This window comes from Myotis nattereri (genome assembly GCF_964212035.1).
Source record: "Myotis nattereri genome assembly, chromosome: 9".
Taxonomy (NCBI): Eukaryota; Metazoa; Chordata; class Mammalia; order Chiroptera; family Vespertilionidae; genus Myotis; species Myotis nattereri.
Genome location: NC_138084.1, coordinates 19,459,185 through 19,475,121, shown reverse-complemented (window position 1 = coordinate 19,475,121; position 15,937 = coordinate 19,459,185). Strand labels below are relative to the sequence as shown.

At 42.6% G+C, this 15,937-nt stretch overlaps 2 protein-coding genes across 2 annotated transcripts; one reads left to right on the top strand and one right to left on the bottom strand.

The window, feature by feature from the left end:
• Window positions 1–319: 319 nt before the first annotated feature.
• Window positions 320–1,270, top strand: OR9I1 (olfactory receptor family 9 subfamily I member 1; the record flags this gene model as incomplete). The annotated part of the gene is made up of 1 exon (XM_081099322.1): window positions 320–1,270. The coding sequence occupies one exon, from the start codon at window positions 320–322 to the stop codon at window positions 1,268–1,270; it is 951 nt and encodes a 316-aa protein (XP_080955448.1).
• An 8,600-nt stretch (window positions 1,271–9,870) lies between these two features.
• On the bottom strand, window positions 9,871–10,824 carry OR6Q1 (olfactory receptor family 6 subfamily Q member 1; the record flags this gene model as incomplete). The annotated part of the gene is made up of 1 exon (XM_081099978.1): window positions 9,871–10,824. One exon carries the CDS (start codon window positions 10,822–10,824, stop codon window positions 9,871–9,873), a length of 954 nt encoding a protein of 317 aa, XP_080956104.1.
• Window positions 10,825–15,937: the final 5,113 nt, after the last annotated feature.

Below are 15,937 nucleotides of genomic sequence, written 5' to 3'. Positions count from 1 at the left end.
AGCATCCAATGGGGACTAGAACTGATGCTGAATAGATTCTTTTCAAATCTAAGAGTCTATCTGTCTCTTATCTTCACAGAACTGTCCAAATATAAACCAAAATTTGTTTGAATCAAAGCACCAGCTCATGGCTCAGCTCCAAAAATACAGGAAAAGAATAGAGATGCCCAAGGAGAATCAGCCAGGTAAAGAATTTCTCAAAAAGAAGCTCAATAAATTGGCCTGGAAATATAAACCTAACCTCCACTGACAGAGAAAGAAACTGTATTTCAATTCTAAGGTTTTCTTCTTTATCTCAGTCAAAGTTCACATTGAATCCATGGCCAAGAATAATCTCACCACAGTGACCGAGTTCATTCTCATGGGCTTTACTGACTACCCCAGGTTAGAGATTCTCTTCTTTCTGGTGTTTCTGAATTTCTATGTAGTCACCCTTCTGGGAAATGTGGGGATGATTATTCTGATCCAGCTGGATGTCCAACTGCACAACCCAATGTACTTCCTTCTGAGCCACCTCTCGCTTCTAGACGCCTGCTACGCCTCAGTCATCACCCCTCAGATGCTGGCCACACTGGCCACAGGCAAGACGGTCATCTCCTCTGGCCAATGTGCTGCCCAGTTCTTTTTCTTCACCATTTGCGCAGGTACAGAGTGTTTCCTGCTGGCAGTGATGGCCTATGACCGCTATGTTGCTGTCAGCAACCCACTGCTCTACACCGTAGCCATGAATCCCAGAATCTGCTGGAGGTTAGTGGTGGGAGCCTATGTCTGTGGGATATCGGGGGCCATCCTGCGAACCACATGTACCTTCACCCTCTCCTTCTGTGATAACAATCAGATTAACTTCTTCTTCTGCGACCTCCCGCCCCTGCTGAAGCTTGCCTGCGATGACACAACAAACACTGAGATTGTCATTGTCTTCTTCGGCAACTTTGTGATTTTAGCCAATGCCTTGGTCATCCTGATATCCTACCTACTCATCATCAAGGCCATTTTGAGAGTGAAATCTTCAGGTGGCAGGGCCAAGTCTTTCTCCACATGTGCCTCCCATCTCACTGCTGTAGTCCTTTTCTTTGGGACTCTCATCTTCATGTATCTGCGGAGTGGCTCAAGCAAATCCCTAGAGGAAGACAAGATTGTATCTGTCTTCTACACTGTGGTCATCCCCATGCTGAATCCTCTGATCTATAGCCTGAGAAACAAAGATGTGAAAGCAGCCTTCAAAAGGGTCGCTGATAGATTCCAGGTGTTTTGGAACATGTACATCTGAGTGAGAGGACCTCTCCTTGGGTCCATTTTCTTCCCGTATCAATATAGTCCAAGAGGCACCAACATTATATGCAACCTCTACCCACCAACAGAAGGAAGGTAGATAGGAACTATGAAGCACACAAGAAAAAATGCAAATGTGGTAACATTTGTTTCCAGCAACCCTATAGTACTTTCTTCTTCCCAAATCCTACCTCAGAGCCATTCCTAGAACTCAAAAGCCTCATGTTACACTCTGACATCATGACTTACAGAATCTCCAGGGCCCGAGGTGCCTTCAGTTTTTCTCTTTCCATCCCATTAATTTTTTTTCTTTTAATAGCTGAGTGACTGGTTATCTTAGCAAACAGGGCATGTTGTATAAGACAAAACTGAGTCTCTAAATGGTCAAGGGAAGGGATTGTTTGATAAACAGGCTTTCCTCTTCACCATTCTAGAGACTTGGGTCACACACACAACCTCACCCTCCCCCACCCCTCCACCCCCCACCCCCATTCACTTTCCAGGGATGTCTTCCTTCTTGCTAGTGCCAGAAAAATAGAATTTCTAAATTTGTAAATTGCCTTCCCACTTGAACACTCATTGATTTTGTGTTCCTGCTTTAATGCTACTCCGACATCTTCAAGATTAACTAAACCATCTTATCTTTGGGGCTGTCTGCTCAATGGCCAATACCCTAGTTTATGAGGGATATGGTGTGACAGGGACATACACCCCACAAGGCCAGAAAACCACACTGTGCTGAATGACCTTACTCAGAATGTGTTTTGTAGTCCAAGGCACTCATCCAAACACTGCCCAAATGTCAGTGTATCAAGCTAATCTGAATCTCTAAAAGAAAATACTTAAAAGCTAAGTGAGGTAGGTGTTGGGGAAAGCAAAGACTATTAGGGGGGAAATCTCTGTTAGAAATCAAATCAATAAAAAATGAAGGTGGGCCTCATCTTTAAGACCATTTGTTCTATCAGACAAGTTGTTGTTCTAGACCAGGAGGTGGTAATTTTTTTGTAAAGGACTATATAGTAAATATTATAGGTTTTGCAGGCCATAATTTATCTTGCCTTTTTAGAACATCAGTTTCCTCAAATAAAAAAAAACAATTACTATTTCTCTTTTTTATTTAATTTTCATTTTCCAGTGCACTTTAATCAAAATTCTATCATTGAGTGGATCCAGAGACACAGAAGCATGGAACAGAGTGCAGAATCTCTGAGGGAAGGTGGGGGAGGGGGAGTAAGTGGGAGGTAATCAACCAAGGACCTTGTATGCATATATGCATGGTCCATGGACATAGACAATAGGGTGATGAGGGCCTGGGGCAAAGGGTGGGGACAGGCTGCAGGGGGTCAATGGAGGAAAAAAGGGAAGATATGTAATACTTTCAACAATAAAGAATTTTTTTTTTTAATTTCGTCATTAGAAGAGTAGCATACATTGTCAGGATGGGCGTGTCAATTCAGTCTTACAAATGGAATTTCCACAGATTTATACATTATACGTGTATTAAAAATAAAATATATAATATTTAGCTTTATAAATGCCCCCAGTTAATCACTTTATCTTTAAAATAATTAATACTACCTCTGTCCAATAGATTAAGCATCCTGGAGTCACTAAGCATATATCAGCCAAATAGCATCCATTTCCTGAAAAAGTTCTGGGGAGAAATACTTAATATTTCCTTTTTGAAATAATTTTTATAAGGATTAAGGAAGATGATAAAAATCAATTTTGAGGTTTAGATTAGTCAGAACGGACTGGGTTTGCTGTGGCAACAATCAGCTCTAAAACAAAGATTTTATTTATAATTCACAATCAGTTTTTCACCTGGAAATCAGTAGCAGGGTTATTGCAAGCAAGAAGCCACCAGAGAATTTGGAAGAATCAAGTAAATTATTATTATTATGCTAGAGGCCCAGTGCATGAAATCTGTGCATGGGGGGTGGCGGGGGGGGGGGGGGAGTGCCCTCAGCCAGGCCTGCACCCTCTTGCAGTCTGGGAGCCCTCAGGGAGCAGGCCTAAGCCAGCAGTCAGACATCAGTGCTGCCGCGAGGGCGAGAGAGGCTCCCACCACAGCTGCTGAGCTCACCAGCCGTCAGCCTAGCTTCTTGCTGAGCGATACTCTCCCTATGGGAGCACACTGACCACCAGGGGGCAGCTCCTGCATTGAGTGTCTGCCCCCTGGTGGTCAGCGTACATCATAGCAACCGGTCTATCTGATTTGCATATTAGCCTTTTATTATATAGGATGTATAAATATATTTATTATAAGGAATTGGCTCATGTAGTTATGGAAGCTGAGAAATCCTGCAATGTGCAGTCAGCAAGCTGGAGACCTAGGACAGCCAATAATATAATTCCTGTTCAAGTTCAAAGGCCTGAGAAACAGGAGAGCTGGTGGTGTAAGCTGGAGTTGAGGCCTGAGTCCAAAGGCAGAAAAAAGCCTCTGTTACAGCTCAAAGACAGTCAGGCAGAGAGAGTAAATTCTCCTTTACTGGGCTTTTTTTTTTTCTCTATTCAGGCCCTCAATACCATTGGATGGTACATTGGATGAGGTTCACCCACATTGAGGAGGTCCAGGTGCATTACTCAATTCACCAAATTAGATGTTATCTCACCCAGAAACACTCTCACAGGCACACCCAGAAATAATGTTTAACAAAATATCTTGGCACCCCAGTCAAGTTGTCACATAAAATTAATCATCACAAGACTGGCTATGCTGCCTAAATCAGTGAGAATTATCTAGTATTATGATATAGGATGCAAACTACTGCTCTTTCATTCCATAGTTCATAGTGGTTGGCCAGCCAATAGATAATGAACAGTGGTCTCTTGAAATGTGATGCCCAGTAAAAGCAAGTATGAGGTCTCTGTCACACAGCAAATGGTAAGTAAGGCATGAGGAATTCAAGACGTGTGGTAGGTGGTTACTTCTAAAGGCACTGGATAGTTTCCATTTCTTGATTAAATACAGAATAAAAATCAGAGACTATAAATTATATATTTTAAAATATCTGAACTCTTTCAGCCTAGGCCTAAGATAAGGAAAACAAAACCCAGCATTTGAACTGTGGCATTCCAAATTAACTGACAGAGGAATTACTTCCCCTGTCCAGAACTGAGTTTCTTATCCACCTAGGCTTAAAGTTGTGGTACTGAGAAATAATAAAACAGAGAGAGAGTCACTAACAGCCTACTGGAATGGAAACATAAGGGAAGAATTACTTGGCTCAGACACAAAGATCTAGGGAAGGTTCATTTATCCAGTCTAGGGAAATGGTGAGAGAAATATTCAATCCCAGCAGCTACTGGTGTATTAACCAACTGTATTGTGGCCCATTTCATAGCACATGAAGCCAACAGATTGTTCATTGTAGTTTCTTAGGAATAAATAAAAAAATGTGCAGAAAATAGGGACTAAGAGCATATATAGAGTAGTCTGAAAGTTTTTGCAGTAAACACTTTTAGTAGCAATAAACTCAAAACAGACATGTGTGTTACTCAAGAAAGTTGATGATGAACATGCATCTTGCACAAAATGTTTGTCAGCTTTTATCATCCATCATGGGAGTCAGAATGAGGACTTGAAAAGTAGAAGATACAAATCTGCTGTAGGTATATCAACACTTGCTTTCAAATACCGAGCCTGCTGATCATGGCTTAAAATAGCAGGTGTGTTTACATTTCACTCTGGGAAACGTGACTTTTCAGTCCCATCAAAGGTAATTTAGCTCAACATTTCTTTCTTGCTTCTTATCCACAAGATGGTGAAAGTATGTAAGCCTTTGAAGTGCTACCTTTTAATCAACCTAAGTGATCTGCAATAATATAGGGCTCATTTGTTAAAATGATCTCAAATTTTCTATTGTATTCATTTAAAATCAGTCAGAAATCTTGTATCTTTTATCAAAGCATATAATGAATGGAGCACAAAAGCCTTCAACTTTTAAAGGCTTTAGCAAGTTCCAAGTATTGAAAACAAATCTTGCCAACTGGAAGGCATTGAAATTTATCCCTTCCACTGGATGGGGAAAACTAAATAAAATAAGCTAAAATAGTGCACAAGATGTTCTTTTGAAATTATATAATTGTGGCTTGGAATATATTGACTGTGGCAGGGACAGGTAATGTGTTGAATCTTGATCTAGAAACTCAAGTGTGTTAAGATTGTGAAAATTCATTGATGATGTTATTTTTTCTGAATGTTTGTTATAATTCAATGACATTTTTAAAACTATCATGGTCATTAAGCATATTCCTCTACATGACTATAATATTACCATCATCACACCTAAGAAGATTACCAATTTCACCCCATCATATAATTTAATAACTAGTTTCCATTCATATTTTTATTATTTATTCAAGAATGAGTTTTTTATTTATACCAGTTTTAATCCAGATCCAATCTAAGTTCAAGCACTGCACTTGATTGTTACATGTTTTATATTTGTTTAATCTAGTACAGTCCTCTTCCTTTTCATTTGCCCCAAGACACTGAGAGTTGTGCTATAAATATTCTGTATTCCAGATTTGCCTGGTTGGGTGCTAATATCTGTAGGCAGAATTCTAAAATGACCCCAATGACATATGCCCTTAGGATCCCCTCCCTTAGAATGAGAGCAGGACCTGGGAATATGAAGGGACACCACTCCCATTATAAGGTTACCAGATTTTGAAGATATAAGTAAGGTCCTGAATTAGTGGACTCTGAGTTCATTAAAAGGGACATTATCGTTGGTGGGCCTGACCTAATGGAGTAACTAACCCCCAAAGAGAAATTCAAAGCAGCAGAGACATTTTCCTGCTAACATAGAAGAAGTAAGCTGTCATCATATAAGAGGATAGGCCACGTGGCAAGGACCTAAGCGTGGGTGCAAGACCAGTCCCTGGCCTACTGCTAGCAGGGAAATGGACACCACAGTCATATAATTACACCGAATTTTACCAACAACCGGATGGAGCTAGTAAGAAGATTTTGAGTCTCAGATGAGATGCCCCTCCCAAGGCCTTGATTTCAGTCATGGGAGATCCTGAACAGAGGACAAAGACAACCACTCCCTAATTCCTGTCTTGGGGAAGTTATGAGATAATAAATTTATGTCATTTTAAGCTGCTTTATATTGACTATCATGATCTAACATTCCATACCTAACCTGATTGGAGTAAACTAAATATATCTATTGTGAAACTCTTTTATAAGAAGTCAATGACCTGTACCTGCTCTGGTTAGCTGCTTGTCTTTGGTGAGATGAGAACAGGTGACGGGGGACAGACCCAGTTGAGCAACCACTAGTGCGAAGTCTGTTCTAAATGAAGGTCCACCACTCCCAAGAGAGTGTGAGGATGTTAATGAAGCCCACAAGTACTGGGCATCAATTAATTAAGTGATAGTGCTCCTGGACTGCTCTGGGAAGGGACAGAGTTGAATGGTGTTACACAAACTGTCTCAAGGTGTCAAGGCATCCACATTTCTGAATACTGAGATCCATCCTAAGTTCCTGCTGAAGGGGGTTTAAAATGCTTCTATCTTGCCATGGCTGGCTGACAATGTTATTTACACCGATGACAGTGAAGCCAGCAAAGGAAAAACATCTATAGATAAAGAAGACTCATTTTAGAGAAACAGAGAGCTGTAGCATCCCATAGTCAAAGACAGAATCTCCATAATTGTGCCTTGGAAATAAACTTCTAAGTGGTTGGCATGTGCAAATTGAAAGGCAAGGGCCTAACTAAAGACTACAAACCCTGAAAAAAGAAATGGGAAGCCAAACAAGGAATAAAAAGATTGTGGCACCAGAGAAGCAGGTTCATCCAGATGGGCCACAGTGAAGTAAATCCACATCAAAGCCTTTGACGGTCTTATGTCGGAGACCACCTATCCTCTTCACTAGCAGAGAAGAGTAGAGATCCCCAAAAGCTGGTGACCTTTGAAGCCCTAGCAAAGGTCGGAGCTGTGCACCACCCAGTTAATCCAGATAATGGTAGCTGAAGCAACCTCCCCACCTTTACTCATGTAAATCCTTATTGATAAGATAGTCTGTGTGTCACTGGAACCTCCCTGCCTAAGGGCTATCCCATACCAATAAAAGCTTGGCGAGGCCTGAGCTCAGGTGGAAGTCCCTCTCCTTGAGTTGGACTTGCCCGCCTGGTCCCCCAATATTTCCAAATTATCTCTTGTCTTTTCTCTGTCATTTGTGTGCGGCTCCTCTTCCAGACCCAAACCCTGAACCATGCAGGACATGGAGGGAAACACACTCAACAGTCTTACATAATGGTACATGGCAAACTGTAGAGTTCTGATTTCAGAGTGTATCTGTGGTCACTCTCACCAAGTCCCAAGTCAAAGTACCATCACCAAGATAGAAACCAGGTAGTTCCTTACTAATAATTAAGTCAGTATCCTGATATGCAGAATGGGTAAAGATAAACAGCACTGCTTATAGAATTCTGTCTTAAAAAGTCTTGTTTCTCTCTAGAATTACTCCCTGTGACATTTCCTGGATACCAATGAAGTTGTGACTATGTTAGGCTAACAGGGGTGGGCAAACTTTTTGACTCGAGGGCCACAACGGGTTCTTAAACTGGACCGGAGGGCCGGAACAAAAGCATGGATGGAGTGTTTGTGTGAACTAATATAAATTCAAAGTAAACATCATTACATAAAAGGGTACGGTCTTTTTTTTTTTAGTTTTATTCATTTCAAACGGGCCGTAGTTTGCCCACGGCTGGTAGCACCTCCCAGGACTATTTTTCACTCTGTGAATAAATATACCCCCAAAGTAGGAATTATATTCTCAGAAATTTTCTATTTGCAAATAAACCTGCATTTTCCCTGACACGATTTCATAGTTTATTTTTATTAGTAGTGGCTTTTAAAACTTCAGCTGTCCATAGGAAATATAGTCAAAAATGTTTCCATGACTGTGAATGGTGTCAGGTTAGTGCTTGGAGTACAAGGGGGAACACAATTGTTCTTTTTGGGGGTTTTTCTTACAATTGTCTTTTTAAATTTTATTTCAAGGGAGCTGACATTGCCATAGATATACTTTTAAAACAATTTTCAAGGAGCCATGTGGTATAGAGGAAGGACCATTCTATATTTCAAATAAGATAATGTTGTTACAAAGCAGATAAATGCATGGATCACATGGAAAATCAGTTGTGATTCTGGGTTCATTGTGATGGAAACTGCTGGTTGTCTGCCAAAATTTGTTCTTCTCTTTTCTACAATAATCAGTTCTGGCTGGGTATCTGGCAGCTTAGCTATGGACTGTATTTACCATCTTTGCAATTAGATGTGACCTATGGCTAACTTCTTACCAACAGAGGTGAGTGGAAGTGATGATTGCCATGTCTAGTGGAGAAACCTTAAGTCACATTGTGTGTCTCCTCCATGCACCATCCTCACCCTTCCTGCCCATTGGAACACAGTGTTGACAATGCAAATTACAAGAAGGCGCTAAATTGGGGGTTGGCAAATGGTCTTTGTCATAACTACTAAACTCTATCATGGTAGCACAAATGCAGCCAGAGACCATTCACATGGTGTGACAGTGTTCTGATAAAACTTGATTTATGGACACTGACATTTTAACTATATAAAATGTTTATGTGTCGTGAAATATTACAGGCAGTCCTTGGGTTACATTGGACTCGACGTACGTCATTTCGTGGTTATGTTGCCATCTCCCATTTACAGTATTTATTAAAAAAAAAAAGTTCTGTCATTTCAACGTAAGTACATATGTGCTTTAGGTTTTTTATTATTTATTTACCACAAGTAAAAGTCAGGAATTGTTATCTTTCTTTTAGATTTTTTTTACTGTTTCACTTCATTTCTGCTGTGTATGTGCTCCATGTGAGTGACATAGGTGCTTATGTAGGTGGGTTCCGACTTACGGCGAAAATCACGTTACGACGCATGGTAGGAACGGATCTCCAACGTAACCCGAGGATCTACTGTATTCTGCTTTTGATTGGTTCCCAATTTTTTTTTTTTTTTGTAATCCTCACCTGAGGATATTTTTTCAATTGATTTTCAGAGAGAGTGGAAGGGAAGGAGAGACAGAGGAGAGAAAAACATCGATGTGAGAGAGATACATCGATTGGTTGCCTCCAGCATGAACCCCAACTGGGACCAGAGATCGAACCTGCAACCCAGGTACATGCCCTTGACTGGGAATCCAACCCATGACCCTTCAGTGCACGGGACAATGTTCTAACCACACCAGCCAAGGTAGTTTCCAACCATTTTAAAGTATAAAAACCATTCTTAGCTCACAGGTCATTAAAAACAAGTGTTGAGCTGAATTGGGTTCACAGGCCACAAGATGAAGGGAGCTTGGGTCCTTATATGCTGTTGAGCAGAGCCACCCACCAACTAAGAGCACTCACCTTCAACTCTTGCAAGAAAGATAAAATCTCCTTCATTCGTTAAGCTACCTTATAGTTAGATCTCTTTTGTTATAGCAGATTAGCATTTTATTTTAACTAATACATAGTCCATAATGCTTAACTACCTGGACCTCTGCTGCATTCCATAGTCCTCACCACCCTCTTTCTAAAGGGCAAGGAAAATGGACCCTACCAGCCCCCTCACTGGCCTTTCCAAGACTTGAGGGAAATGGCTCTGCGCAGAGCTCCCTTCACCTCCTTGTTTCGAAGACTGTAGATGAGGGGATTGAGCATTGGCGTGACAATGGAGTAGAAGACAGACACCACCTTGTTGAAGTTGATGGAGGAGGCCACTTTGGTCCGGACATACATAAAGAAAAGAGTGCCATAGAAGAGGCTCACTACAGTCAGGTGAGCTGTACAAGTGGAGAAGGCCTTCCGGCGCTCAGCCGCAGAGCGGATATGCAGCAGCGTCCAGACAATGTTGCTGTAGGACACAGCAATGACCACAGAGGAGGCCAGGAGTACCGCCAGAGAGACCAGGAAGTCTGTGGTCTCTTTCAGGGTTACATCTGAGCAAGACAAGGCTAGCAAAGGTGAGGCATCACAGAAGAAGTGATCGATGACATTGGAGCCACAAAATGTCAGCTGGGACATGAGGTAGATGGGCAACATAGGTGTGAGGAAGCCCACCAGCCAACAAGCACCAGCCAGACGGATGCAGGTGTCCCAGGACACCAAGGCCCCATATCGGAGAGGGATACAAATGGCCACATAACGGTCATAGGCCATGGCAGCCAGCAGGAAACATTCAGTTGCCCCAAGAAAGGTGAAGATGAAGAGCTGGGAAAGGCAGCCAGCATAGGAAATATTCTTGCCCCCTTCTCCTCCAATAAAACCAGTCAGCATCTTGGGCACTGTGACTGAGGTATACCCGATTTCAAGGCAGGACAAGTGTGTCAAGAAGAAGTACATGGGTCTCCGGAGCCGATGGTCCAAAATCACCACCATGATGATGGCCAAGTTCTCCAACAAGGTAAACAGGTACATGGTGAGGAAGAGTGTAAAGAAGAGAAGGCGTGTTTCATGCACCCCGGCAAAGCCCACCATGACAAACTCTGTCACGTGGGTCCAATTTGGGGCATATAGCTGCATATTGGAAGTGAGAGCTCAGTAGACTCATAGTCATGTAGATAATGACAACTGAGAGAGAACCTATGAGGATGTTGGACTGAAATATCTTCCACTTCAGAAGAGGAAAGTGAAGTTAAGACACTATCCCCTCAAAGAATTTATAGTCTTTTAGGGCCACAAGAAAATGGACAATTTCAGTACAAAATCAAAAGTTCTACATAGCAATAAAATAGGATATAATGGGAGGAAATAGACCAGAAGCTCAACCAGTCTTGAGGAATCTGAGAAATATTCCTGGAGAAAGGGCTATCTAAACTGGAACCAGAAAAATAAGTGTAAGTTACTGATATAAAAATAGTGATGTAGAGATGACATAAGTATAAAATCTCAGATGCCAGAGAGAACATTGTGCATTTGAGAAACTTCAGGCTGCTCTAGTTTACTGCAGAGGTTAAGAACTTAGCTTTCTGATCAAGTATACCAGTCCAGGACTCCACACCAAAAAAGGAAAACATGAATCTCTCTCTTTCTCTCTCTCTCTCTCTCTCTCTCTCTCTCTCTCTCTCTCTCTCTCTCTCTCTCTCTCTCTCTCCTCTGTCTGTGTGTGTTGAGGAATAAAAGCAGGGTTTTGTTTTTTTTTCTGTGTAACTTACCTGGACAGGAAACAAACACCCTCAGGGTCTGGCATCCTCTCTCTAAGTCACAGATCAGAGAACTGAAATTATTATAAGACAAAACCTACTCTGTACCAGGTACAATGGTGGATGCAGGGGGACAGATGCTCTGTGCCAGGAAGCCTCTCAGCATCACCATGTGTCCTGCCTGGTACAGAGCAGGTGCCCTGTCATGTACTAACCTGAACTGCATACAAGTTTGGAGGAATGAGGGAAGGAAAAATCTTCCTAGTAAAGACAGGACTATCAAACTCAAGTCACAGCAGAGAGGACAGGTAAAATTTAGGAATAACAGTAGCAATGCATGGATGAAGCAGTCCAGCTAGTAAATTACAGAGCCAGGATATGATCCCAGATGTGTTTGAATCTCATGCGTTTAATGACTATGAAGAAGAATAAACATTTCAGAAAACTTTATTATGAACATTTACTGTGTCTATAATACAAAGTCAGGCTTCTACAATATGAGTGTCTCTGTGAGGAAGGGCATCTCCAAAGAGTGAGCATTCTTCCTAGGCTGCTACATTGTAAGCCAAATTGCTAAAGGCAGAGATGTGCAGGAATTGTGCTCTGAAATTTCCTAGAGCCAACAGAACCATGAAGCATCTGGGGCTGCAATGCAATTATTTGGCCAGGAAGCCAGTGTTTATAAACCACCCACTGTGGGGATGTTGGGGCCTGGACTTGGGCCTGGTGGAGACACGTACAGAAATCTGAAGTCTTTGACCTTGTTCATTTCTGGCTTTGTGTCTCTTCATGCTTTCATTGCCATGAAATCATGGAATGCTGAAGCCAGAGGGAACTTGCTTAATAATTTTTAGGGAAACTGCAAGGGTTTTAGAGCCTGACAAACCTGGATTCAAATTCCAATCTAGGCATTTTTAATTTTTTTGTTTTATTTTTTGTTAATCCTCACCAGAGGATATTTTCCCCATTGATTTTTAGACAGAGTGGAAGGGGGAGGATGGGGGAGATACAGAGAGAGAAATATTGATGTGAGAGAGACACACCAATTGGTTGCCTCCTGAATGCAACCGAGCCTACAACTGAGGTACATGCCCTTGACTGGAATCGAACCTGGGACCTTTCAGTCTGCAGGCCAACTCTCTCCACTGAGCCAAACTGGCTAGGCTTAGACATTTTTAATTTTAGGAAAAAGAAAAACAATTTCCCAATCAGATCACAGTGGGTGGGGTAGGGAAGAAGGCAACCTTTGACCAACAAAACCAAGTTTAGCAGGAAGAGAATGAGGTGCTCCCAGCAAGCCAGGGGAGGGAGGTGTGGAAGATAAATCCGTGAGAAGAGACTTAGAGTCCACTGGAGGCAGGAATGCAGAGTGGTTACAACCACATTCAGGCATTAGATTATCTGGTGCCTTCCAACCCCAGGTCTACCACCTCCCAACCGAAATGCAAAGAAAAAACCTGCATGGAAGGCAACGCATAACCTCATGGAATGAATTTCTGATGGAACCCTGTAAGTCAGCAGCCATGAGTTAAATGAGGAAAGCTTTCTGGGCAAGAATTTCAGGATGAACTCAGCCTCACCTCTGAGCTCTCAGATCATGTGTGGTAGGCAGATGAGCCTCCCTCCAAAAAAAGAGAAGAGGGTTTTTATTGAGCCCCTCTCATGGCCAGATTCTGCTGGGCTTAGATTATCTGATGTAATCCTCACAACCTACTTTGATCCTAGGACCTATCCTTCACTCCTGGGTTTCATGCAACTGAACACTCTGAGGCTCAGAGAAAGAGAGAGATTTGCATCCGATCAAAGAACTAGTGAGTGGCAGAGATGGGATTCAAACATAAAACCCTGAGCTTCCCCCACACGGTGCCATCTCCCTCTGTTATTTCATCTCTCCAAATGACACACCTGCAGCCCTGGCTGCCGGCCCGCCTGTGAGGTTAATGTGTCTGTGTCTTGGATCCCCATTGGTGGAATCTACCACAGGTTCCAGCGACCTGCAGGGCCACCGTGAGGCTCCCAGGCCTATTAACCACAAGAGCTTCCTCCCTGAGGCTGAGAGAACTTATCAGCCAAGTGACGCCTAGGAAACAAGTGGCCAAGTGGAGTAGGTCATAGGGGACAATCACTGAATGAGGAGAGAGACCAAACAGAAACTTGGCCTAATTTGGTGTCCTCAGAATGGAGCTCTCTGGGCTAAGGTTTCCCCTAACAAATATGGAAAAACAGTCTGGGACCCATGCAGGGAAATTAAAACTTGGCTCCTGCGGTGACATGCTTATGCAGACACATGACAAGCCTGGTGAGAGGCAGGCTTCCTTCCCGGTTCAGTTCTCTCCACCTGGCCTCTGGGAGACTTGTCCCCAAACGTGAAAAGAATTGGAAGATGAACTTACTAAGATCCGGACAATGATTTCCAAAAACAACCACCAAATCCACGATGGGCACCATGAGACCGGTGGAAGGGGCTGCAAGATGCCCAGGGTGCTGCTCTCAGCTTCCTCTTCGCTCTCACTCACTGTAGCCAGCTCCCTGTTCACTGCAATGTGACAGCAATAGCATAGCTGGGGTGCACAAGCAGCCCCCTGAGGTCACAGCACGCTCTCTAGAATTAGAGGAGCGAAGTCTGACCCTAACTCCATCAGGTACCAGCTATATTTTGGGAAGTCACTTAGAGGAGCATCAGTACTGTCATCCTCAAATGGAAGGCATAGTCCATACATTTGCAGGGCTCATCTAAAGATCGAAGGGAACAGCATTAAGTGAAAATTCAGGGCCTCTGCTCTTATTGTTCCCTTTGCTTTTCTGTGTGGCTTCCTCCAGCACTTCCTCCAATTCTCTGCATGAGGCTATCCCAACAGAGAGGCCCTTTCTCACCACCCATCTGAAATCGCAGTTCTCTGACCCCCTTCCTCAGCTTGATATTTCTGTCACAGCCTCATTGTCATCAGTCAGGTGTTTATTTGTTTATCTGTAATATCACACAAATACATACACGCACACCCCTAAGCTCCTTGGAGACAGTGCCTCTCTGTCTGCTCATCACTGTGCTGCCAGTGGCATAAAGTCACTGGGTTGGAGTTTGTATGCAGTAAACATACTGATGTCATCCTAAAAGAATGAACACTTGCTCCAAGCATCATGCTGGCCCAAAGTGTTGTTTTCTTTCCACTTCCAACTACCTGTTTCAAGAAAACGGGAAGGGAAGGAAACACATACTTAAGGAAGAGCTATCCAATGTGGGTGTTGAAGTCATAGGACCATCCTGCCAATCAGCTCCAAGACTACAGCACCCACTCTCACTGGTCTTGGGTGGGGGACAAATTAAATTGATTTTTACATATAATTTCTTCTTCTTAGCTACTGAATTTAAATTTTCTAGAAAACTGTTCTATATCCACTTTTTTCAAAGTCTGCTCCACCAAGCCCCACATTTCTCCAGTTGCTGGGAATTATAAAGGGGAGAAAGGGACCTAGCATGTGGGGCTTCCATGAGCCTTGCTTCAACCAGCTGGTAGGTGGCAGCTGATAGGTGGTAGGTCCAGACAAGAATACAGCCCAGCCTGACCCCACCACCTACCATCTCTCCACCACACCACCACTCTGGGGTGCTGGCATTGCTCAAACCAAATTAATTGAGTGCTTCTCTCATTATTCCAGTAGCTTCCTGAATGAGTAGGCATGACCTGCTCCTCAAAGCTACTCCCAGATGGTCTCTTCATGAAGGAAAAAAATGGGAAATTAGAACATAAGAAACGAAATGGAGGTCTCTCCAGTCATACAGGCAGCAGAGGCCCCATCCCCGGCCACACTGAAGAGTTCACTGCAGCAGAAATAACCAAGGTGGGAATCAAACTTTCTGAGCTTCTGGCTCCTAATGTCCAAATAGGAATAATACCTGCTGAATACTGTTCCCAGGACATTATGGGACTCAATGAGATAGTGAATAGGCAGGCCTTTTGAAATGTTAAAGGGACACTCTGGGAAGACCTTCTTATTATCTTACCTCCATTGCTACGGACTATGCTATTACTGCAGAAATTTCAATAACGGGAAAGCCCAGGGGATGGCAGTCTCAGTGGGGCCCTGGTAATGTCCTTGAAGTTGCACTTGAATAATAAGTAAGTTAATTTTATTTAGATTGTAGGTTTATTTGCGGTGGACAGAGACAATGATGAACTAAGACTCCCAAACATTCTTGGCAAACCCCCTACAATATGCAAGCTTAGGCAAATCAGTCGGATTCTGTGTGCCTCTGTTTTCTCACTTGAAAACGGGTTAATATTTAAAACCACAATGACTCTGTAAAAAAGCTTTCGAAAGAATAAAAATAAAATAAAATGGGAAAACTATGAAGAAAAGATTAGGTGAATCTGAAGTCAGAAATCCTTACTCTAGGTTTGGTTTATCTTTGGTTGATGACATTCTTTCCATACACCACCTTCTGATTGCTCTTTGGATATATTCCTGTTAGTTTCCAGCATTGCTGTAAACCA